This window comes from Lemur catta, chromosome 19 (assembly GCF_020740605.2).
Source record: "Lemur catta isolate mLemCat1 chromosome 19, mLemCat1.pri, whole genome shotgun sequence".
NCBI classification, from domain to species: Eukaryota; Metazoa; Chordata; class Mammalia; order Primates; family Lemuridae; genus Lemur; species Lemur catta.
In genome coordinates, this window is record NC_059146.1 from 12,818,031 (window position 1) to 12,845,462 (window position 27,432).

Genomic DNA, 27,432 nt, shown 5'->3' on the forward strand with positions numbered 1-27,432 from the left:
TTAGATGTTAGTTTCAGATTTAATCCAGTCCCGATAATGAGTCACTTTCGTATAAAGTCCAGGCTTGTTTTCTTTTCCACAGTCTATTCCCCAGCTTACTATTCCAATAAGATACCAGATGTTTCTGTCTTGTGCAATAACCAGAGGTCCTCCAGAGTCACCCTGGAGAAGAAGAAAAAAATATGGTCAATTTGATAAACAGGAGTCAGAAATGAGTTAATCGGCATCTGAATGTCTGATTAATACTTTGAATTGAAACAAGTAAAATGAATTCCATTTTACTTACCATTAGTATTAATATGATAATTGACTTTATTACTTAGTCCTTGTGAATGATTTCAGCTACAATATAATGTAAGTAAAGATAAGGTTTCAGTTTTATCCTTATAAAATTTTTAGTTTTACTCTATCTAAACAGGGACCACAAACTGAACCTAAGTCTAGGCAGCCAATTCTTACACAAATGATGACCTCCAGACCCAACTGAAATGTCACCTCCTCCTTGAAGCCTCTGTTAGCTAGAAATACTCTCTTGCTGTGAATTTGAATCTCACCTTGTTCCACTCACACTGATTGATAGGAAGGTGTCCTGGACATTGTAATGCTATGCAGTTGGTAGGTTCAAGAGGAGGAAGACATGCAAAGACACTCGAAGCAAACATGCACTATTTATTACTGAAAGGGTTTTCCTCCCAAATTGAGGCAGAATCCCTCGACCTAGTGAACTGGTTTAAGGTATGTGAAACATGAGGACTTCCCTGTTAACTTTAATCCAAGGTTAGATAAATGATTTTAAATTTATCTTTTAGCAATGGAGTTATTCATTAAAAAATGTATTATGTGGAAGCCCATTACAGAATTTTTAAATAAAAGAAATAATCCTGTTTAAAGCAGGCATGGGGTTCTAGAGCCTTGTGCCTTTAGATTCCCTCCCTTCCATTTTCCTCCCATACTTCTCCCCTTCTGTGTTTGGCGGACAGAGGGTGGAAACCTGGTCTACTGAAAGACGTCCTCCTTAGCTCCTTCCCCTTAGGCTCGTATCCTAATCGAGGTCCTCAGTATTTTACTATGCTAGTGGTGAAAGGAGGCAAGACAGTATGCACCAATGGCAAGAGAACATCTGCTTTTATCCAGATTTGTTTATGTTTCTCCTTTAAGTTATATTACCCGGCTGTATCTTGGACCACCCACATTGCCTGTCCTCCTCAGGAAGAGAGTGGTAAGACACCTTGTATTCTAGACTATGGAGCTAAATCCTGACCTTTCCTTTGTTTGTTTTAGTTACTTGTGTGCTCTATTATTAGACTGTAAATACATTGTGATTTTTGAAATGTTTATGTTTCCTTCAGTAACTGCTGCAGTTCACAAAAAATCTGAGAGAATAAGCGAATGGATGTTTTTTACCATCACATGACAGCCAGCCAATGGCAGATCAGTAGTGGCACCTTTGGATGTTAAAAAAAAAAAAAAAAGCACAATATATGTCAAATTCTCAAAGCCATTCTTAATTCTTCAAAGAATTGCTAAACCGTTGGACCCAGTTTCAAATTCTACAGGTAAAGTTTTTAAATAGTGTAATCATATCTGGATGTATACTGCTTAAAGTCAAAGGTTTAGGCAGCACTGGTGGAGGGATGCCTTACTGCCCTTAGAGATAGCTGCAGAGCCTGTCCCACAGTGCCTCCCAGTTAGCAGGGATTAGATACCGAACTGTTGGTTATGACTGTGCCCTGAAGCAAGTATGGCTTCCTAACTTGGTTTCCACTACCTGCTTCCAGTACTTTTCCCTAATCAGAGTCCTAGTTTGTAGCTGGCACCCATTTTTTTTACAGATGGTTTTGCTCAATAGGGTGTTAAATGAGGAGGATGTCTTACAGTTCTTCCACTCCCTCATTTACAACCTCCTCGCTTCCCCACAAGTTAATTTCATGGAGTTATGTGAAATGACATTGGCCTATCGTCTGTAAGCCCATCCCTACTTAACAGAACCATTTTTGTGGGTTTGAGTCTATTCTTACCTCACAGGCATCTAGCTTTCCTGTCAAGAATCCAGCACAGATCATTCCTGACGAGACAGCACCACCATATACATTAACTTGATTACATATATCATTACTTATGATCTCTATTTCAACTTCTCGCAGAGTGTTGGGAAAAGCACCTAAAGAAAGAAAAAATAAATACATAGATGAATTTCCACATTGTTGCTCTCATAGTTAATTGTGTCTTGCTATGGACGGACCAGTGATGAAAGCTGAGTCTTGAAGGTGTAGGATTCTGGGCTGAATGACAATGTTCAGAATTAAGTTACATGTCCTGGGTGCCTTCTACATGCTGGGTACTATGTTTGGCTTGTTTGCTCCTACTATCTTATTTAATCCTTGCAAAACCCACCAAAGATAGATATAAATATTCTTTTTTTCAGTTGAGGAAACTGAAGCTTACCTGGTTAGGGGTCTTGCCATGATCACATGGCCAAATGGAGAATAATGTTAGATATAAACCCAGGGTGTTTCTCAACACCTGGCAGAATCTGTGACTGCTTACCTTACCTTACCTTACCTGGAAATCTACTTCATCACTTCACAAAGAACACAGCTATTTTGAAAACTGGGAATCTTTTAGCAAGAGCAGTATAGAACAAGGCTATACTACCAGGAAATAACTTTAATACTGATGGAATCCTATTGCTTCATAAGAAAGATCAAGTTTACTTTGATAATAGCTTAACTTGCTACTCATAACAAACACCAGGGTAAATAACAAATATTAAGATAAGAAATAGATCATGTTTTATTAATTCATGACACATTTATTGATTCATTATCATATAAAGGGTATTATTTAGTTGCATGTAGTATTGTTTTAGCCATTATATTCTCCTCATTTCCCTTTAATAAATTCCATTTTAAAGACTATTAACCCTTCATATAAAGATGAATGCTTTGCTTACAGCAGATTCAAAGACAATTGAGAGGATGAAGGAGTGCAGTGCTATTTATTTGAGCCCTGAGTCAGGGTAATTCTGTGCTTAAAGTCCCTGGTCTTAAAGGTTGCCGATATGAGTTTGAATGCTGTTTGCATAGTTTGCAAGCCACGTGACCTTGGGAAAGTTACTAAGCATCATTTTACTCACTTGTAAAAAAGAGAAAATTATGCCTTTCTCTCATGTTCATTATGAGTTAAAAATAATGAGGGAGTGGCTTTAAACCCCAAATGATTTAATTTCCCTTCATAGTCATCACCACTTCCTGTAGAACAATGCAAATCCCCCACTCTCGGATTATAACAACAGTGTATCAACCTGGCCTCAATGTCAGATCGTGGGGTGCATATTAGAGGGTGATAAGACTCCTAGTTGATAAAAGTTATACTTCAAGCAAGCACATAAATAAGACTATGACATCATAATAGGAGCCTGGAACAAGAATCAGAAATTTGAGGGCAGACTAAACTATATGTAAAAAGTTCAACCAATAGACATATGAATTGGAGACTTATATCAGGATCTCAAGGTCTGTGTTTGCAGGTTATTGTGTATGATTAAGTGGAGTAAAATGCCATACCTGTCAACTGTATAAAACCTCAGTTTCAAGAATACCACCGTAGATACAGGGACCCCATTCAGTAAGTGCTAGGTAAAGAACAGCCATCCATATTGCTCATTTAAGGCTATTTCTGTATGGCTGCATGATACGTTGCAGAAGTTTATCATTACTAGTGCTTGCAACTCATGCAATTTATGAACCACGCAGCCACAGCAGAATCTCTACATGTAAAAGACAGCATCGAAAAGAAAAAAAATGGCATAAAAATATGCTAAATATTGAAAATAACATTCTAACTGGTCTCCAAAATAATCCATAAAAAAGGCAATAAACATAGGTACTGTGTAATAGTAATGGTAACAGCCAAAGTTCCAGAAATTCATCACATCTGTTTTTGTTTGTTTTTGCCATATTTATCATGAGCTATCTCATTTTATCTTATTTTATATATTTTAATTTTGAATTTTATTTCACGTCTCCATTCAAATGAAGGATAGGCTTGTATTTTTTGTTTGTTGTGTTACTGAGATACTCACCATTTGCTTTTAATGCTCCCCATCCAGTGACAAACACTTTACTCTTAGGCAAGACTTCAAAAGTAGCATCCGGGAGACAGACTCTGTGCACCTCATTGGAAAATACGATGGGGGTGGAGAGCTTCACCACAGCGATGTCATCCTCATGTTTATGGGCAGCATAGTTTTTGTGAACAATAATTGACTGCACCTTTCTTCTCATCAGTGAAGGGTTTAGGGTTCTTCCAAAACTAGCCATCCATAGTCTGGGGTTTTTGTAACTGATCACAGATTAAAAGGAGTACATTTGGTTCATTTCTGATCTGATGTTGCCCAGGACTCTGGATGGGCATGGGATTCTTATCTGAGTCTTCTCCCCTAAAAATGCTTTGCTTTCATCTAGCTAATAACAATTCCCCCATTCCAAGGTAGCTTAAATTACTCTCCTTGAGGGGAATTTGTATTTTTTAAGAGAAATGTGTTATTGCCATTTTTTATTATAAAAATGATGCAAATTAATGGAAGAAAATATAAACAAACAAAAAGTATATATATATGTCCACACATATATACACATAAACACTCATATATACGCATATCCATGCACACTAATATAAATGTACGTACAGCTATGGAGAGAGAGAGACAGAGAGAGAGACAGAAGTGTAAAATTGGAGCCATATTTTAGATATTGTTTTTTCATGCTTCCTTTTTATTTGGCATTTTATCCAGAACATTTTTACCACTTAATATGATTCCACTAGGGTTACTGAATATCTTTATTATTTCCAAGTGTCCCATATGTTAAATTTTCCAAAAACATACAAAAACTAAAAGCCCAGCACCAAAGATATTCACGACACTAAATATATCTAGGATAATCAGATATATTTATAGGTTAGGATGCTGTTTTCAGAATTTTTAAAAATCTACAATATGTCTCAGGAAAACTGGTGGGCATGTTTAATTTTGGCAGTGTTGGCTTGTGAGATTTCTAGATAGTACATTTTCAGTTGGAGCTGATGATACTCTTAATTTTTTCCTCTGTTCTTCAGTAATTCTCATTTTTTTTCTAAAGCCTGCTAGACTGTCATGAGTAGCATTGGGAGGCGTAAGATGTTCATGAAGGAAATGTAAAAGAGAGAAGAATTACAGGAGGTAAACAGGAGAAAAAGAGGTGAAGTTGGTGATCATATGGGTACAGAATGTAGACTTACACGTCAAAACAGTGAGCGGCAGTCAGGAGCCACTCCTCACTGATCACAGATGCTCCACAGATGTGGACACCTTCCACCTGCAGGCTGGCTTGCCATGGCCAGTCACCTTTCTTTGTAATAACACCATCAGCAATTCTTTCCATGGATGGCAACTCCTTTCCTAAACCACAACCTGTCACAAAGGAATAAGATAGTTATTTCCAGAGAGTTATAAACATATGTAGGTATGTTTGGCACATAGTTAAAGATAGAAACATTTGTAAGTGTGACTTGCATCAAAAAAATTCATTGAAATTAACATTGCATATAACAGAATGATTATTCACATTGATAAAAATGTGATTATTCACATTTTAAATAAGTATCTATATTTTTAAAAATTATTTAACAACCTCCCTGACATATATGAAGCAATTCCACTCTAAAATTTGGTTTCTCATACTTTTCTAGGTCATGTTCTTATGTATAGCAGTTTATCTTAGTGTTATTTAACATTTTTGAGCACTAAATCGACACTATTTATTGCAGAAAAATAGCATTTGTGCTCTTTAAAAATACTTGTCTAATATTACACTACTATAGCTTGAATGTCAAAGTTTCCATATTAAAGTTTGTGTATGTCATTTAACTCTAAAAAAAAATTTCTATTTAACAAAGTAGGCCAAATAAAAAAACAAATGCAAAGAAATAAAAGGAAATTATTAAAGAAATCATCAATGAAACTTTATTTGAGGAAGAGCAAGAATTCTCAAAGAGTCCATGTAGACATTTCCAATTATTAGTAGTAATTTTCTTTCTTGAGGAAAATTAAATCACATGTCCATTTAGAGATATAATATACTTTTGGGAAATAGTAAACATGGGAATAGAGAAAGGCTAAAAGTATTTTGAGTTTTATTCTTTGATTTGTAAACATCTCAGTGATATTCTTGGAACTTACAGCTGTTCAGAATGTGCTCTGCTTGTTCTTCATTCATAGCTGGAAAAAAACCAAGATGATTGATTGCTCAGTAATGAAACTAGGATAAGTTAAAATACTATGCCTGCATGCTATAAATTTTTCTGGTTGGGAGGAACTGCATTAGTTAGTAAATTTTTAATTTAAGGACAATAGAATAAAATCCTACAAAAAAGAGAGGCTTAGATATAAACTAAACTCTCTGACTACAGGTGGACACTAGGAAAATCCTCATTCATGATTACAAAAATCAATTGACACAGAGAAGACTATGAAGAAGGACTGTATCTACTTAATTAATACTATACCAATATATTAAAATGTGAGTTAAAATAGAAGAGGTCTAGGACTAGTTTTACATGTTCACTGCTATATGTCAGGACACCATTTCCTTTGGACTCCACTTAGTGTTATGGTAAAGGCATTTATAGTATCCTGGAAGCCTGGCATCTAGGTTTGGTCCACGGGTGCTTCCTGTGGAATCGAAATCCACCAGTGTGATAACAAATCCTCAGTCATATTTTTCATAAAACAAAATAGAGAAAGCATGATCTGTGGCTGTCCCCCAAACTATTTGATTGTTCCTTATGCCAGCTAGCATAATGAATAATCCAGACCCATATTTTGTTAAGAAGAAAGCTGTTATGTTGTTTTGGTGGGCTTGCATATTAATGAGTCTGTAATTTAGGTAAGACTCTAAAAAGGAGCATTGAGTTCATCTGCAGGGAGCCATGCTTAGAGAATTTATTACAGTAATTCCCTTAGAATTAATTTTTGCCCATAATAACAGCAACTAGCTAATGGATTCCCTGGTCCTTAGGATAAACCCAAACTTCCTACCCAGACCTACATGACATAGTCCCTATTTACATCTTTGATGCGATGTTGAACTGTTCTCGCTCTTGGTCATTACTCAATGGCTACCTTGGCCTTCCTGTTTCTTGATTGTGCCAAGGTTTTCCTGCCTGCAGTTTTTGTCCTAGCTGTCCCCTTTGCCAGGAATGCTTTTCCCTTGGTCTTTTATGGTTTGTTCCCATTGTTATTCAGATCTCAGCTTAAAAATCCTCTCCTCAGAGAGAACTTCCATGACAACTAAATCTAAAGTAGCCTAGACTCTCTGTTTTCTGCATGGAGTTTCACATTGTTTATTACCTTGTTTATTTACTAACTTATTGGGTCATCATCTTTCTTACCCCAGTTAGAATGTTAGTTCTGTGAGGACAGAGACTTTAGTTCCTGGCACAAATATGTTCTCAATAAATACTTGCTGAGTGAATAAATACACAATAATGATAACTAATTTTACTGAGTCTTGTGTAGCAGGTACTGTGACAAACACAAATTTGCTTATTATATTCTCACAATAATATTATAGACTCACAAGTCTATTAACGACATGATTTAATAGTTCTTGAGGCAAAAAGCTTGTCCATCAACCATTTCACTATAAGGTCAATTATAGTTTAGTCCCACCCTCTGTAGGTCATGGAAAGTGGGAGAGAGGTGGAGTTATGATTAGTTCACAGCTAATTTTAGCTTAATTCTAAACTCATCTCTATACATGCAGAAACTGTTGATCAACTTCTACGATGGTGCTATATTCCATATGTGAACATATGCAATAGATATGTTCCTCTTGCAGGATAAAAGAGGTTGAATAGCTCCAGTTCTAGAGCAAGATTGTGTAGACTTACTTTTCTCTGCTCTTCTCCTATAAATACAACTAAGTACCCTGAAAATTATTCATCAGGAAACAATAAAAGAAAAGCTGGAAGGAAAAAGACGGAATAGAGTCTTCAGAATTTGAGGATGGACAAGTGGTAAGTTTCCTGGGTTTTCTTTTATCTCACATATACTGTGGACTGGGGACCAGAAAGGCCAGCAACCTGTAACCATCATTAGGCATAGACAAAATAATATCAAGAAAAGTCTGTTCTCTCCATCCCAAGTACTCAGAAAGCAGAAGCATAATAGAGACCTAGTAGAAAACCCAAATCCCTCACTTCACAACCAAGACCTGACAGTCCATTTTGCCAGCAGCAGGACAGAAAAAGAAAAATCATAGGAACAATCCCAAAAGAGCAAAAGTGGCTATACTGGTGTCAGATCATGTAAACTTCAGAGCAAAGAAAATTACTTGGGACAAAGAGGCACATTATATCATGATAAAATGATCAATTAGCCAAAAATATGTAGCAATTTTACATGCTTATACACCAAACAGCAGAGTTTCAAAATACATGACGCAAAAACTGAGAGAACTGAAAGGAGATAAAGAAAAATCCACAACCATAGTTGGGTCCTTCAACATCCCCCACTCTGAGCAACTGGTAAAATTAACTAGACAAAATCAGCAAGGATGCAGAACTAAACAACATCACCAACTGTAAAGGCCCACTGGCTAGGTGACCTACGTTCCCTTGACCTATTCTGTAATTGGGAAAAAGTACCCTGCAGAGATAAATCAAAGCCATTAACTTGTAACGGTTTGTTTAAACTTTCCAGCTGCCTGTCATAAAATTTGTTGTGCTTGCTTGACATCTGAAAGAATGTTCCTTAATTGGTGCTATCTGTTTCTGTAAACCTGCTCGCTTAAAAATTATAACCGAAACGGGGGTCTGAGGCTGGTCCCAGACCCCACAGCTGTGGAGAAGATGATATAATGTTTCTACCACCGTGCCTAAAGTCATGTAGCTCTAACTTAGGATAGTATAAAACCTTCCTGGTTTTTCAGCTCAGGGCCATCCTCTGTACCTGTACCCTAACAGGGCAGGGGGTGGTCACTGGCCAGCTAATAAAGACTCATAATTTGGCTCAATTCGGTCTCTAGGTGGTCATTTCTCACACTCCGCACTATAACACAACCAACAGGATCTAATTGACTTCTATAAAACTTACTACACAATAGCAAAATATACATTGTTTTCAAGCACCCATGGAACATTCCTCAAGATAGGCATAATCTGGGTCATAATCCTCAACTCATTTGAAAGAATTGAAATCATACAGAGTAAGTGCTCTGTCAATAATAGAGTCAAACTGGGAGTCGATAACAGAACAGTAATGGGAAAATCTCCAAATACTTGGAAACTAAACAACACACTACTAAATAACCCATGTGTAGGGGCTGGGCCTAGAAGAAAGGATGGATGGAAAGAACATGAGCAAGGTGAATGAAGGGTCAGGTGAAAACGCCTGCCTGAAGCTGCTTGTTTGCTGAGTGCACAGGTCAGCTGACCTGCATAGAAGTTGTTAAAGAAATTAGCAAAGGCCCTGACCCTTTGCACGTGTCCCCGGAAATAAATACGGGGAGGAACCTAGCTGAGGAGGCCATTTTCTCCTCTAGATTTTGGGAGACGCTTCTCTCTCAACACTATGTGTTTCTGGTAATTATTCATTTCTTCACTACCGAGCTCAGGAGCAAAAAAGTAGCCCCAAAAAGTGGTGACCTGGGCGTGATTCAGGAATCCACGAGCATAGTGAGCGTTTTCATCGTCTGGACTATAAGAAGAATCATCCCGGTAAGGGACAGTCCCGCCTGCTGCTTTGGTAAAGGTTCCCATGCATGTAGTTTCAGAAGGGGATTTCTAATATGGGGCGGCACCTGACAAAAGATCAGCAAATTTATCTGCGCACTTTGCAACAACTCTTAAAAGCTGCCCAGTGTTCTGTCGAAACAGAAGCTTTACAACAACTCTTTTGTGCAGTAAGACAGCATTGCCCCTGCTTCCCAGATGAGGGCATGTTAGATTTAGAGCTCTAGGAACTAGCAGGGAAGGTTTTTAAGAAGAATCTTAGGCAGGGGGTTCCGGTGCTCCTTGCCGTGTTGACTACATGGAGCCTGCTGCGAACAGCGCTGACTCCCTTGCATATTCCTGCAGATTCTAATCCATTAGAATCTATTCCTCCTCTTCCGCTGTCTGCTCCACCAGAGGAGCCGGCGTCCCCTGCCTGCTGTGAAATTCCCAAATCCTGAGCCATTCTCTCCACTATCACCTTCTGTGGCTCAACAGGAGGGACAGCTACCTCCTCCTCCTCCCCCCTCAAAGGGGATCTCTATTCCTCCCCTGGTAAACCATTTGCTTTTCAACATTGCCTAGGAGAGGGCCAATCTTTATGGGGATGAGATTTGCTAGAACAATGGAATCTTCTTCTAACTACCCGGCCTTTTCAATAGGGGCCACTACTCAGGTGCATCCAATACAACCCACACCTTTACAATGGCCTAGTAATTCACCCATCTGGATAGAGCAGTCGCCCATAAAGCAGGATAAATTAAAACATTTAAAATCTCTTGTCCAGGACCAACTTAAAGCGGGACATAGAGAACCTTCCCTGAGCCCATGGAACACCCCTGTATTAGTCATACCTAAAAAGAACCATAAGTGGTGTTTAGTACAGGACCTAAGAGCTCTTAATGTTATTATAGTCCCGATGGGACCTCTACAACCGGATCTTCCCCAGGTATCATTAATTCCAAGAGATTAGCCTTTGATTGTAATTGATTTAAAAGATTTTTTTCACAATTCCTCTAGCGAAACAAGACCAGGAAAGATTTGTATTTTCTGTTCCCACTTATATGAATGCCTACCCAGTTCTTTTATTTATTTTCAACACCTCACTATCTCCAACTGCTCTTATAGGCCAATTAACACCTCACATGGCTCCTTTGGAATGGCTGTTTCTATCTACTTCACACTTCCTCCAAAACCTTTTCTCCCCTTCTAGATCTCTTTGCTTCTTTAATTATTAAGGGATTGCTTGGATTAGATCCGTACACTATGTATCTCCCTATTCCTAAAAACTGCTTCAAAGCAACTTTACATAATTCTTTACTTTGGCAATCAGCCCTTGCAAGTTATGTAGGTTCTTTCCTTCTATTACCCCTCCAACAAGCTTCTCTTCACACTCTCCTTACTTCCTGTACAACCACTTACAAAACTCTTCTCCTACACCTCTTCCCACTATCTGGACAATGTTCATAGATGACTCAGGATCATCATCCAAAGCAGGAATTGCATGGAAAGATGGTGATTAGAAATATTTATCCACCTCCGGTTTTCCCTCCACTCAACAAGCAGAATTAAGGGTGTTTGTATTAGCTTTAAAAACATTTCCATTAGAACCCTTAAACATCATCACTGATTCCCATTATGTATTCTATTCCGTTCTCCATATCAAAACTGCTATCATTAAGGACATACCTAATCAAATTTCTACAATTCCTTGTTCTGCAGGGCTTATTAGATATCTGGTGACACCCTCTCTTTATTTCTCATATTCATGCTAATACCCCTTTGCCTGGACCTCTGACAGAAGGACATAATGCTGTTGATCGTCTCATTTCCTACCATGTTATATTCCACTAATGCCTTTAAAAATGCTGTAATGTCCTATCAGTCCTTTCCCAAAAATGCTCAAACGCTTATTAAACAGTTTCCCATTACCCAGAAACAAGCTTGTCACATGGTATGTGCCTGCTCAGCTTGTCAGGCTGGACAAGGTGTGGCTTTATCACCTGGGGTTAACCCTCACAGCCTAACTCCTAATCACTCTGGCAAATGGATGTTACTCATTTCCCTGCCTTTGGGCACCTTCGGTGTCTACATGTTTAACTGTTGATACTTAGGAATGATCCATGCCACTCCATTATCGGGTGAGTGTGTCTCCCATGCTATTTATTTGTTAAACTCCATTGCTAATCTAGGGCTTCCTCATACTGTAAAGACTGATAATGGACCCTGTTACACCACAATTGCCTTTCAGACGAATTTATAGGACTGGAACATTCGCCATGTCACTGGCACTCACATAACCCTACTGGACAGGCAATTGTTGAGCAGACCAATCAAACCTTAAAAAATTATTTGGAAAAACAAAAGGCAAAGAACTCTGCCCCTCCACAACAAAGAGTAGCAAAAGCATTATACACTCTTAATTTTTTGACTTTGTCCAGTCTCCAGCCGCATCTACCGACCAGCTCTTTATGTCTGGGTTGCAAACGAGATGGTGTCTTTATGCCTGAGACTGATACTGTCAGGGTCTGGTGTTTGTCTCCTGCCCTTTCCGTGTTCTGGGCCAATCCTATTCCGGGTGTGGTGCTGTAACCTACAATGCCAGGCCTCCTTCCACAAATCGTGTTTGTGATCCACATACTGTGGTTCCTGTGTCCACACCACTCCCACATTCTGGATTCAGACTGTAGAGTGTATAGCATGGGGAGGAGTCAGACATTATAGATTACTATTGTTTATCAGTAGCAGAGTGTAGGTTTTATCATATGCATGCTTAATTGATTCAAACTATTCCACTAAGATCTTTTTAAAAAAATGAAAGACTGTGATACTCGGATTATCATACAATTCTTGCTTTATAATTATTTCCACACTAGCCAAAGGAAGATAATCTTTGATGTCAATTGTGTGAGGATTTGTTCATTACCAAGTAAATGAGAGACTTAAAATGAAAAGTGGTTTCATTGTATGGTGAAATAAAGACGCCTTCTCTGTAGATGAGAAGACTGTTAGAATGATTAACTGTAATAGGGAAGAAAATAGTATTTCTTGCCTGTAAGATAAGGTAATGAAGGGTCTATCTTCAAGAAGGTTTCATTTGAATTCAACATCTGATGCAAAATGTTATCAGCTTGCCTTTTTATTGTGTCCACATTGTTAGAAGTAAATTTAAGCAATACATCTGTTTCCAAACCATCATTACTTGGCCTATAAAACAAAATCATCAGAATGAGTGAGGTCATCACCATAGTAATTATTATGTTATACCTTATGACTTAAATATTAGTTATATCTTCAAGAAAATACAACATAAATATGTTATGCATTTTATTGTCATGGATTTTTTCCCCTTATATCATACAGGTGTTAATACATAAAGTATTCCTTCCTTGTAAAACTTGATCATAATCAGGGAGGGGAGAGTATCTGACAGTTATAGAACTTTTTTTCCTAAAAAAATAAATCAAAAGCACTTGTTATATCCACCAGTTCTATATTTATATAGTGTGTGATATATATATTCTTATATTTCAGAAATTCATGTTATTTTTAAAGTAAGAAAAATTGAGAACAGTAATTAATGATTTTAAGAATGTTCATCTGAAATGAAAGTCTTTAAAAGGACAATCAGTAGAATATATTTTATCACTACTGAAGCAACTCACTATAGGTACTCTATACAGAAGGAATGACAATTAAATGTAAAGTATTAAGCTATTTCTGCTCTTGGTGCATCTAAGATCTTAAGATCCTGTCCACAGAGCAAATAATTTAAGAAAAACAAAATAATGCGAAGTTGTCTTTGTTTATCATACAAATTAATTAGTTGTGATTACCTAAAGTTGATGACATGAGACTTGATGTAATGATGATTTAAACTGGATCTTTGAAATATCTTATCTATCTGAGAAAAGAAAAGAAAAATCCAACAGAATAGATCTTTGTTAAATATGAATTTCAAACATTTCAATACATCACAAAAATGCTTATATAAAGCCTGCTGTGATGTAAATATCATTTATATTGATGTTTGTTTACAGTTATTCCCCAAAAGCTCATTTGGGCATAATCCTGTAGTCATAAACATCATCCCTAAAACTGTACGTTGATATTTGAATAACTTATCACCTGGTCAAAGATGACAGATATAAAGAGTTGAATTAAGCTAGGTATTTCAGTAGCCACTGTAAAAGACACATGGATTTGTAACTGCAGAGATTTAAAAAGTTGATACGTATGCATGCATCAGCCAGTCATCGTTCAATATCATTCAAGCTCAGTTATTGTCCTCATGGATGTAACTGAAAGATCATATTTTTAGGTTTTAATGAAACTTTTGAGGCCACGTCTTGATCTAGTGGTAAACGGGGAGGGGAGGAGAATGTATATTTGTTGGGCACTTCTCAAAAATAAAAAAATGCATGAAAGGATTACTTAGAGTAAGGTAAGACTGTAAATGCCACTTACATGGGATAATTTCTCTGTGGTATAAAATCCTAGATCAAATTATTTCTTAATAAAGCCACAGCTTGTTACAGAATCTGTGGTTTTATAATCCTGTTTATTACCATTGCCTTACCAAGCCAGCTTGTCAGAAAAAAAACACCAATTAGATGCTAAACCTTAAGTGACCCTGAGTCTGCATAGTTAGTCCCACAAATCAAAAGAGAAGAGCTGCTAGACTGTGAAGCTGGGTGTAAGTCAAACAAATGTTCTTCATTCATCTGTCTTAATTTATAAGATTTTCTTTGGTGAAGTGCCATGCAATAACATTGGATAGGATGGTAGGCACAGGTGTATTAAGATATCAGTAGTTATTCAGAACAAATGACTATGTGTTTTCCTTATGACTAACTATGAAGAGATATTTGTTCTCAAAATAGTTTTGTATACACACAGGTACATTTATATGACAAAAGTAATGCATATATATTGTAAAAAATTTTTAAAAGCAAGCAGTACAGAAAAGTATAATGTAAAGCATTGAAATCATTTTTAAATTACTGTCTAGATAACCTTCTATTTACATTTTGGCATCTGTGCTTCCAGATTTTACATTTACATTTTTATATATGCATATAAAATCTCTCTATATACACAGAGAGATGTATACGTCATATCTATATGTTTTCTGCTTGCCTCTTCCCATTCTGTTTCCAATTTCATCATTTTTTCCCTTGAATTCACAGGGAAAAGTCACAGCTTCATGAGCCATATGTTATCCATGGCAATCGAGCACATAAACAGTCTTGATTATCGAATGCCACAAGAAACTATAAAATTCATTTTAGGTACTGGTTTTAATCTTCTAAGAAAATGTTTGCTATAACTGTAACCCACATTCTAAATCATGGGTCTCCAAACTACAGCCTATAGGCCAAATATGGCTTGCCATTTGTTTTTGTCACTGGAAACAGATGCTAACATTTATTCAGATATTACCTGTTATACTTTCTATTCACTACATCTAGTAATCCTTAAAATAACTCAGGGAAATGGGTAAAATTATTCCCATTTTGTAGCTGAAACTTTGAGGGATCAAGTAACTTTTCAAAAGTTCTTAGACTGACAAAGGATAAAATTAGGAAATGAATCTAGATGCTTCTGATTCCAAAGCTTGGGCTGTCTCTAACTCAATATATTGATACTTGTAACAAAACATATTATACTCTGGCCTGCTTCCCCCACTCAATCAAAATTTCTTTAGGATGTATTTTTTAAAAGATATGCCCACCCCACTCATTGTATCAGCTTTTTCTTTGGGTTGTGAAATGGCTAAAAAAACATTTCTGAACCTGGCAAGAGTGATCTGCCACCTTTGGTCCCTGTTAGGCTCAGTAAAGACTGTGTATACAACGGAAGTCTTCAGTAGACGAGCTGGTCTGTGTGTTTCTGCGGTATATTTTCAAGAGTAGATGTTTGGTATAATGTGCCTAATGGGAAACGTATCAGGGTCATCTGTACAGTGGGCACTTAATAAATTGTATGTAGTAATCTTGTTGTGCCTGAATGATTATGTTTCCAGATAATTCTAATACTTATTTATTTTTCTGTTGCGCTTATGTTGTTAAGTCTCTGGCACAATTATCCTTTTTCCAATGTATTTTCCTAGGCTTCCCAAGATAATATTGGTTAGAGTTGCCAGAATGAGCAGAAAAAAAACAGTTAAATTTTAATTTTAAATAAACATTGAATCATATTTTTAGTACAAGCATGTTTCAAATACTATATAAAGATATTTTTAGGAGGATCTGAAATTATTAATAAAATTTAACTGTGCATTCTGTGTTCTATCTGGCGACCCTACAATGGGTGCTGTCAGGAGTGTGCTCAACTTACCTCTTACTTTAACCTTCACGATAGTATCGCCAGGGAAGGAATGATACCAGCGAATCTCAGACTTACCTCATCATTGACTTTTTGCTTCATGTCAGTCCCAGATGTTGAATGTTCTACTGAAAAATCAGGATCATAGTGAATACTAGGGATCTGGAAGGAGGCCTGGTAATAATGAGACTTCTGGTCTGGAAGACAGAAGAGAAATGCATGGTTTCTGTCTAGTTCATTTGAGTTGTATAGACATGAGAAGTAGAGGCGATGATAAACAAAATGTCATGTCATTGGCAAACTCCTGAGAAGTAAACATTCAATACCTGTGGTCAATATCTCCCTCCAAGCCTTTTTTAATATCACGCATTCTCACAGTTACCATGGTTGTCAGGTGTGTCCTGATGCAATTATCATCTGTTAGTGATGATTCATAAATTTAAGCTATAAATTAACGGTAGAATTTAATATAGTCTCATAAGTTGACCTCTAAGTTAGAATTTCTACTAAAATAATTTTTTACCCTCAACATATTAAATATTATTAAATCTCAAAATTACATAGGAAGTGAATCTGTTGCATTGTTCAAGAGATATAAACTACATGAAATTTTAAATGTTAGCAGTAGTTTTTATACATAAAAGGTTATTTTTCCAAAATGTATGTAAATTTGTTCAAATGAAAACTACATTCTAAGATAATAGAAAATATTAATGTTTTGAAATAATTGAGTGGGTCTTCAGGTTTTCAAAATAATGCAATGAGATAGATACTTACCGTATGCCAAGAAATGAACAAGGAGACCAATAATTATTGCCAGAACCAACACAATAGCTGTGACAATAAGGGCAATCATCCATGGTTTCAATGAACTTTTTCTTCTACCCAGTGTCTCTGGCCTTTTAAGAGAGAGTTGTATGTTAAAAACTAGTAGAACTGTAAGAGTAAATTTTTTTTTGGTGTAGAAAATATATTTTATGGAATTTATAGTTAGCTCATACTGCATTTGATAACATTGGAATGTATTTTCCATAAAAAGTTCTCAAAATACTATGCAAAAGTGAATTGACATTTAATGTCATATTTTAATATTTATTTATTTATTTATTTAATTTCAACATATTATGGGGGTAAAAATGTTTAGGTTACATATATTGCCTTTGCCCCACCCAAGTCAGAACTTCAAGCCTGTCCATCCCCCAGATGGTGCACACCGTACCCATTAGGTGTGTATATACCCCTCCCTTCCTCCCCCCTCCCATCTGCCTAACACCTGGTGAATGTTATTACTATATGTGCACTTAAGTGTGGATCAATTAATACCAATTTGATGGTGAGTACATGTGGTGCTTGTTTTTCCATTCTTGTGATACTGCACTTAGTAGAATGGGCTCCAGCTCCATCCAGGACAATACAAGAGGTGCTAGATCACCATTGTTTTTTGTGGCTGAGTAGTACTCCATGGTATACATATACCACATTTTATTAATCCACTCATGTATTGATGGGCACTTGGGTTGATTCCACATCTTTGCAGTTGTGAATTGTGCTGCTATAAACGTTTGAGTGCAGATGTCTGTTTTATAGAATGTCTTTTGTTCCTTTGGGTAGATGCCCAGCAATGGGATTGCTGGATCAAATGGTAGTTCTATTTGTAGCTCTTTGAGGTATCTCCATATTACTTTCCACAGAGGTTGTACTAGTTTGCAGTCCCGCCAGCAGTGTATGAATGTTCCTATCTCTCCGCATCCATGCCAACATTTGTTGTTTTGGGACTTTTTGATAAAGGCCATTCTCCAGAATGGGAGAAGATATTCACATATTTTGATTTTTAAAAGCCGGCCTCATATTATAGTTGACTACTATTTTATATACTTAGTGGTCCATTATATAAGATGTATTGAATTTTTTTCTTTGTAAATAAGTGAATACTTTATATTTAGTTCATGTGCTTTAAATCACAATGAACCTTAGAGAGCAAGAGCATCTGGGTCACACCTCCTATTCTAACATGGAGAGAGAGGAGCAGAGATTACCAAAACCTCAAGGTGGATATTGGAAAAGCCAGAAATAGGACTTAGGCTGTTGGGGCTCTTTTCACACCTTTATACTTAAACCCATTGCTCCAATTTGTAGTTCATGTAATCTATAATGCATATGAAGAGCATCTATAATTGGAAGATTGAAGAAAATGGAAAAGAACTATATGGAAAAAATAGTTAGCAAAAATAAGAAGAAATCACTAATAGAAAGAACAAACACATAGTCATAGCTCAGAACTTTGGACCCAGGAATTCTATGGTATGATAGGATAAATATCTATTTTATAGGGTTATAATATTTCAAGCCTATGATTTTTATAGATGATATTGCATAGGATAAGGCCACATTTATTTGAATAAATAAAAATTCAACTTAAAATCAAGACAATAATAATACCAGTGGTTTGCAAATGTGGCAAAAACCATGGGAAGTGGTTTGCAAATGACTCACATCTGAGAAACCTTCGTGGAAGCAGGGAAATGTGACAGAGCTCTGTCCCTATCCCAGTGTCAGGGCCCACAGTATAAAGACAAAATATGAACAGTTACAGAGTTGTGGCAGGCTAAGATAGCACCCACATAGGCTGGTTGCCCAGAGAGATGTAATCCACAAGGGAACAGGACAGGAATAGGATTCTGAGAGGTAAAGGTCCTGGTTCTTATCTTGTCTGTCAAAATTACATGTGGAAAAGAGAAGCAAGAAATTACTTTACCTAGGATTGGCACCTGGTAGTGGTAAAGTGGAAAGAAAGCCCCAGGTAAATAATTGAATATATCATTTCAGTCACCTTTTTGGGCATCAATGATCTAGAAGGAGTGAGGATTCCCTTGGTATTTTAGGATTTGGGCAAAGGAGAACCTAGAGGCAGTTTCCCCAAAACCATCAACCTGATGGCTCTGTTAAGTATTCAGGTAGCACTAATTCTGAGTTCAGCTGGGTTTCTCAAAGGTTCTAAAGTTGCTCTGGCCTACTACTCTTTGGTTGGGTGGCAAGAGAAAAGCATTGAAATCTGCAAATATCTAACATGTCTTTAGAAGAGCTGAGTTAGAGCTGGGGCATCGGCAAGAGCTGATGATGTATTCATCACCATTACTGATAGAAGACCATGGACAACGATGAACTCATTCAGTTGACATTCACTGACTTTCTTCTGTATCCCAGGGAAACACCTCCTAGAGATTCAAAATGATTAAAACATAGTCTCCTATCTTAAAGGATGTGTAATCCAGAGACACATGAAGTAACTACTATCATACAATTGCTACATGTCATCATGAAATTATGCCCCAAATGCCATTAGACATGAGTGGATATAAATGGTTTTCGCCTTAGAGAAGTTGTCCTTTGCATTGGGCTTTGAAGGCTGAAGAGGAATTGACAAGAGTGATGTGAGCTTCAGGCAGACAGAGCAACACAAGCAAAGACAAGGAGGCATTAGAACCTAGGACATATTAAATACTTGAGAAAATAGAATATATGAATGAGAGTTGAGGCAAACTCAATGCATTCAGTCATTAGTTAACTCAGCAGGTATTTATTGAGCACTACTAAATAGAAAACAGTAGAATATAAAGACAATTCAATAGATCTTTCTTTTGAGGAACTTACAGCCTTTTAAAGGAGGAATATAGCATACACAAATGCTGTCAGAATTGCAGAAAATTTTAAAGAGAATTTCAAAGAAGGGCTAATGATTCTTCTTTGGAGGAAATAATGGCTGAAAAATAATGACAATTTTTTTTAAAGCTTAAAAAGGCTGGACCTATTGTCTCACTATTTTCCTCTCTGAGTCAGATACAGAAAACAATTTGTAAAGAGGGAGATTGTTTTGCAACAAAATTCTCATCTTCAAAAGGATGTGGTTACCTGTTGAATTAATCTACTTCTAACATCAGACACACCATTGTCATTGAATTATAGTGATGTATATGTCAGAGTGAGAAATTGTTTCAATTTATTTCCTTGCAGACATGCCCTAAATACATATTCCTTGATTTTTTAAAAAAATATTTTTTCTCCCTATTTATTTTATTATTAATCTAATCTTGATTTAAACATTGACTAATTTCAATGGCTGTTCCATACTGGTGGAAGCTTATGCCTCATAAATACTTGGTAAATATGTATCTACTCAATAAAAGAATGTGTCATAGAGTAGTAGACAGTCCTAAACCATTAGCAAAACAAAAATTATTTTTAGCAGAGAGTTTTGCTGGAGTTGAATTGCTTCATCCATGGCAGGAGGAGAAATGAGAGTAAGCATTTACCTAGAATCAAGATGCAATTACAAATTTTTACTTAAAAATCACTAGAGGATGATTCTCTCTTTCTCTTTTCTTCTTGGCTTCTCCCTATCCCTAACGCTTCCAATTCAAAGAATTTAACTTTGGTCAGACTATCCCAGCAAGACTACTAAACAGGTTCACTGCAGTGCAGGAAAATCCAGCCTTGGAGAAACCTCTGACACACAAACACAAGAAAACACAGGTGACCTCACCCTTGAGCTATTTATGCCAGTGCAAAGATGAGCAGCAACAAAAAGCTGCCTCTTCAGCAGGTCAGTGCAGAAAACCTTTGGCAGAGTCAAAGCATTTTTGAAAATTGTCATCTTTTTAATCCCTCCCCGACCTTCATTTAAATGCAAAGTGGCTCATTATCCAGAATGCCTCCTGGGTCAGTGTTTCTTCAGCAGAATGGACAGGAGTCTTCTTGCTCTGTTCAACATCAGCTATTTTCTTTCAATGTTACAATTGTTTACCAAGGTACATCTTCAGGTCCTTTCCCCTTAGGTAGATCTCTTAGCACGTGTTCTTTTTTCTGGAGATTTTCAAATGCGTTATTTAACCAAAATGTTGGCCCTCAGGGATTCAGGGATGAGAGATACATGGATTTCTTTCTACCACAGGAAGGGCCACAAGATGTGAAAGCCCCTAAAAGAGGTTGTTCAGCATCGTGGTTTAGAGGGTGGGTTCTGCAGCCATCCCACCTGCGTTCTTACCCTTTCTCCCCCACTAGGGACCTTTAGCAATCATTCAACCTCTGTGCTTCAGCTTCCTCATCAGTAAAATGGGGATAATAATACACACTGTCTCGGTCTGTTTTGTGTTGCCATAAAGGAATGCCTGAGGCTATAAAGAAAAAAGGCTTATTTGGCTCATAGTTCTGCAGGCCATGCAAGAAGCATGGCATCAGCATCTGCTTGGCTTCTGGTGAGGGCCTCAGGCTGCTTCTGCTCGTGGTGGAACACAAAATAGAGCTGGAGTATGCGAAGATCACGTAGTGAGAGAGGAGGTGTGCCAGGCCCTTTTTAACAGTCGGCTCTCCTGGGAACTAATCGAGTGAAAATTCACCCCTAGTGAGGGCACTAATTTATTGGATCATTGGATCCGTCCCCATGACCCAGACACCTCCCATTAGGCACTACTTTCAACATTGGGGATCAAATTTTAATATGAGGTTTGGAGCAGACAAATATCCAAACCAAAGCACCCACTTTAAGGGACTATTGCAAAGACTGAATGAGTATGTGTAAGAGCACTTGGAACAGTAGCTGAAACATGGTAAGGACTTAGGAGTTTGGGGTATTTTATTACCATTACTATCCAGGGCATACTAAAAAGAAAATCTAATTTTTAAAAAATAGCTGAGAAGATACCAAGGAGTTTGTACGTAGATGGAGTGGAGTGAGCTGGAGGATGGTGGACGTGTTGCTCATGAAAGAAACAGAGTTGGGGACTGGTGCCCAGGACTTCAGAACCTGAGTGGCAGCACTAGACGCAAACTTCTTGTGGGTTAGGGAGCAGCTGGGCAGCCTAGCAAAGCCCCACTTATCTCCACAGAGTGTTTCAGCAGATAAAGGATTTTCCAAGCTCGGGAGAGCAGGGACACCAGAGCCTGCACTGTATCTAAGCATGGAAAAACCACACTGTTAGAAGCAGGGTTTATGTGGTGAGCACATACTGAAGCATCCACGGGGAAAGAATTATTAGGAAGGAATGGGTATGGGAAAATTAGAACAAGAAAGGTTAATCACCAGTTGGGGTTTTACTTCATTTCCTAAGAGCGACAGAATAACTCTGGAAGAAAGTTGTCAGGCAAATATCAGGGGGTAGTACTGTTACTATTCATAAAAATAGTGGCTCAGCAAAGATGATGATGATCATGCTAATTGTACCACCAGGTACAATGAGACTTACGTAAAATAGGTGATATGGGCAGAAACACTAAAAGTTGTGTAAGAGGTTAAATGAGGTTTGTGCTTTCTTTTATGTTTTGTGTTCTGACAAGCTGTGTGTCTAGTTTCTGTAATCCTACACTATACAAATAAGAAAGACATAAGATTTCATGAATGGAAAGCTGATTGATATAGTTAAAATATGATTAAAATAACTGATATTGCAGTTAGGTAAGAGTTCAGAAGGGCATAATAAAGGTCAGAGAGTGCTGTCCTTCAAAGATCTGTTCACTAATGCAAATATTTATGGTGGAATTCAGTGAGAAACTATTCCTTGAAGGAAATTTCAGAGCATTGAGATAATTAAAATGTGATAAGAACCAAAAAGAATGCATATGCCATTGACCTGGGCTATTGAAGGTAACGTGACTGGCCCAAACAGTTCTTCCATCCATTTTTGCCAATGTGGCTTTAGGGTTTTTTGTTTTTTTTTTTAAATTCGGTACATTTTCCTGTTTTCTTACTAATGTTTTCAATTAAGCATAGTTTGCCCTGAATCATCACTCTTTCTACTATTACTGACAACAAATTTTGACATCCACAAGAAAGCAGGGCTTATTGTGAAAGTTGAAATGTGCACAAATGCATTATTTGCAAATGTTTTCAAACGAACAAGTCCTGCTGTCACTATATCTAAGTATTGGGAAACAGTCTTTATTTAAAAACTAAAATTTGAAGTTTGAAAAGAAAATCGACTAAGGTCTTCCTTGAGTCAAAAAGAACTATTGAAAGAACTATTTGAAACTGCTGGAGAAGTCAAGTAAGTGCCAAAAAGCAAAAATAATGACAGCTCTTCATTTTGAGAGCTTTGGTGAATAGCAGCTATGGGAGCTGTTACATTGAATGAAAAGACACTTTTGACCTTGCGGAGCATTTTGGTCTCTTCCTTCCTGTCCTTTTTTTTTTTTTTTTTTTTTTTTTTTGAGACAGTCTCACTCTGTTGCCCCGGCTAGAGTGAGTGCCATGGCGTTAGCGTAGCTCACAGCAACCTCAAACTCCTGGACTCAAGCAATCCTGCCTCAGCCTCCCGAGTAGCTGGGACTACAGGCATGCACCACCATGCCCAGCTAACTTTTTCTATATATTTTAGTTTTCCAGCTAATTTCTTTCTGTTTTTAGTAGAGACGGGGTCTTGCTCTTGCTCAGGCTGGTCCCGAACTCCTGAGGTCAAACGATCCACCGGCCTCGGCCTCCCAGAGTGCTAGGATTACAGGCCTGAGCCACCATGCCTGGCCTGTATATTTTTTATTGTGTATAATACAATGTTTTGAAGTACATATAAATTGTGGGATGGTTGAAGGTAGCTAATTAACAGATTACCTCACATAGTTAACATTTTTGTGGTAAGAACATATAATATCTTCTCCTTTTATATATATATTTTAATGTTTAAAATTTATTGGTCCAAAGTCATACATTGTATTATTGACATCATGAATGCAGTTGTGTGGTTTTGTGATTTCTTTTTTTAATTATTTCAAACTATTATGGAGTACAAATGGTTTTGGTTACATGCTCCAGTCAGGGTTAAACGTGTGCCCCTCACCCCGATAGTGTTCACTGTAACTGTTAGGTAGGTGTTTGCTCATCTCCTCTTGCTCCCTCCCACCACTTGATTTCCTTTGAGATTTACTTCCCTCTATGCACATGTGTGCTCATCAGTTAGTTCCAATTTAATAGTGAGTACATTTGGTGTTTTTTTTTTTTTTTTTTTTACCATTCTTTAGATACTTCACTTAGGATAATGGTTTCCAGTTCCACCCAAATTGTTGCAAAAGGCCTTAGTTCACCCTTCTTCATGGCTGAGTAGTATTCCATAGCATACATATACCACATTTTGTTAATCCACTCATGAATTGATGGGCACTTGGGTTGATGCCACATCTTTGCAATTGTGAAATGTGCTGAGGTAAACATTCAAGTGCAGGTCTCTTTTTGTTAAAATGGCTTCTTTTCCTTTGGGTAAATACCCAATAGTGGGATTGATGAATAAAATCACAGGTTGACTTTTAGTTCTTTGCGGTATCTCCATACTGTTTCCCATAGTGGTTGTACTAATTTTCATTCCGACCAATAGTGTATAAGTGTTCCTTTCTCTCTGCATCTGTGCCAGGATCTATTGTTTTGGAACCTTTCAATAAAAACCATTCTGACTGGGGTAAGGTGGTTTTAATTTGCATTTCCCTGATAATTAGTGACATTGAGCATTTTTTCATATGTTTATTGGCCATTTGTCTATCTTCTTTTGAAAAGTTTCTGTTCATGTCTTTTGTCCACTTTTTAATGGGGTTGTTTATTTTTCCTTGCTGATTTGCTTGAGTTCTTTATATATTCTGGTTACTAGGCCTTATCAGATGTATAGTTTGTGAATATTTTCTCCCATTCTGTAGGTTGTCTATTTCCTTTGTTGATAATTTCCTTAGCTGTGCAGAATCTTTTTAATTTAATCAAGTCCCATTTATTTTTGTTGTTGCTGTGATTGACATTGGGGTCTTCTTCATAAATTCTTTGCTTAGGCCAATATGTAGGAGAGTTTTTCCAACAATTTCTTCTAGAATTCTTATGGTTTCATGCCTTGCATTTAAGTCCTTTATCCATCTTGAATTAATTTTTGTGAGTGGTGAGAGATATGGATCCTGTTTCATTTTTTGTGGCTGTCCAATTTTCCTAGCACCATTTATTGAATAAGGCTTCTTTTCCCCAGCGTATATTGTTGGGTACTTTGTCAAAGATCAGTTGGCTGTATGTGGATGGTTTTATATCTGGGTTTTCTGTTCTGTCCCTTTGGTCTATGTCTCTATATTTGTGCCAATACCATGGTGTTTTGGTTACTATAGCCTTAGAGTTTAGTTTGAAGTCTGGTAATGTGATGCCTCCTGATTTGTTCCTTTTGCTTAAGATTCCTTTGGCTATTCAGGTCAGGGACCATGGGGTCCTTCCAGGTGTGGGTTTTATTGTGTTGGTCTAGGTACTAGGTTCCAAGGCAGAGTCCTATGCTTACTTCCCTCTCCTTCTCCCAAGTGGAAAGTATCTTTTGCATACAGCACGCCTGGGGTTGTGGGAGGGATGGCATAGGTAATCCTGTGGCCATAAGGGGTCCTGCAGCACCTGAAGCCTTCTGCCAATGTGCATTGATGATACTTGTGCTTAACACTAACTCAATTCCAAATTGTATTATATTTGTTGCTCACTTACTGTTTTCTCTCTCTTTCCCTTACTAGAAACCATGCTTCCTTTAACCCTCTATCATGTATCTAGTTACAAGTCATGTCTTGGTTGTATTTGAGTACATTTTTGTTGTTGTTGTAGAAATAAAACTGCACTGAACTTACCTTACTGTTAGGTAGATTCCTGGTTAGGTTATTTCCTCATTATGACCCCTCTGTATAAGCCTGAAATTTGTTGTGTGATTCATTCTGAAGATCAGTCAATACCTAGAAAATTCGTACGTCTAACAAATGGAGAAAAAAAACGTAGCCTGTGCCATGATTTTGTGAAGCAAGATTAATTGTGGACAGAATGGGTCGTAGTATTTTCAGGCTACAAACTGCTCTTTTATAAGTCTGTAAAATAAGATAATTATTGTACATTTCTTACTCCTACAGGGACATTTTAAATATTATGATCTTGGCTTATTTTTATTCTTTGCCATCATATTTATGAATGACAGATGACAAAAATGACATATGCAGGCAAAGCTCATCAAGAGAAATACTAAATAACCTGACTAGTTAAATAAACTTTATGATATTATACATTTTGTTTATCAAATTTTCATAAATGAAAGTCAAATGGCAAATTACAAGTATGAAATAGGGTAGATTAGTTTGCAAACACAAATAAAAATACATTAAATATGCATTCGTTTTAATCTAGCAATTTTACTTTACTATTTAAAATGATTACTGAGTTTATACTAATGCTAGGTACTGCTAGCCATTGACATGATAGCAGTGAACAAGCCAGATACTGTGCCAGATCTTCTTGTGTTTTAGTACGTGGAATATGGTAGATGCTTAAGAATTTTTTCAATTGAAAGAACAAGAAGAGAGAAGGGCCCAGAAAAGACTTCTAAAAAGGACTCACATTTAAGGAACAGAGAAAGAATGCAGAAGCTTGAAAAACCGGAGACAATAAGGAAAAAATTGGAAGAAATAAAAAGAATAAGTATAGTATTATAACAATGAATAAAAAAGGGTATTCAAGGAGGGCTTGACTCATAGTGTCAAATGCCATTGAAAAATAAAATATGATAAAATTTAGATTATGCACGGAGTTAAGCAATGGGGAATCACTGGTGATCATGATAGGAAAAGGAACAGAGTAGTGGGGTCATAAATCAGATGTCCATGAGTTGGAGGAAAAATTAGAAGTGAGGAAATGGGACAGTGAGTATCAACAATATTTTTTCATGAGTTTGTGGATGGAAAGAGAGACGAGTCATCAAGGTATATGGAGTTGTGGAGGGTTTTTATTTTCTTGTGGATGGGACAGTTTTGTGTGTATATGCAATGGTGTAAAGTAATCAGTAGGTATTCTGTGGTTGGGAGGGGGGTTGCATTCAGAGCATATTTGAATAATGGTAGATTCTAAACTATTATGATCCCCATATGAAATTACCTTTCGTGTAGGTCAAAAGTGGTCATATATTGACATTTTCACATGGTTCAACCTAACAGACTGGGGAACTTGGACACACTGTAGGCATCCTCTTGAGAATGTGAATAGATCCAGGTAGGTTTGTTGGTTTGATATCAGGAAGTTGAAGGAATTCTCATCTAATTCATCAATCACATTATTTCTTTGAAGTAGTAGAAAGATGAGAGGACAGATGGCGAGAACTGGAAATTCGAGGAAGCTGAAGTTAAAATAGTCATCATGGAAAATAGACTAAGGTGTTATAGTAGAAATGGTGGGCAGAATTAAGGGCTTGGATGAAGAGGCACCTCCCGCACATTTGTGAGGTTTTCTGTAGCATTCCCCAGTGGTCTGGGAAGAAGTAAGCCATTTCAGAGAGTTACGTTTTACCTAGAATTTAGCCAATATGAATGACAAAAGAGATATGGGGCAGGAGA

General features: G+C 37.2%; 1 protein-coding gene across 1 annotated transcript; it reads right to left on the reverse strand.

Annotated features, from left to right (window-relative positions):
- Positions 1 to 27,003, reverse strand: LOC123624158 (transmembrane protease serine 11G-like). The gene is made up of 11 exons (XM_045531790.1): positions 26,978 to 27,003; positions 21,793 to 22,028; positions 16,858 to 17,016; positions 16,159 to 16,277; positions 13,590 to 13,657; positions 12,806 to 12,960; positions 6,221 to 6,259; positions 5,281 to 5,452; positions 4,085 to 4,344; positions 2,019 to 2,161; positions 1 to 162 (listed from the first exon to the last, which is right to left on the reverse strand). The coding sequence occupies exons 1-11, from the start codon at positions 27,001 to 27,003 to the stop codon at positions 1 to 3; spliced, it is 1,539 nt and encodes a 512-aa protein (XP_045387746.1).
- Between the last annotated feature and the right edge of the window lie 429 nt (positions 27,004 to 27,432).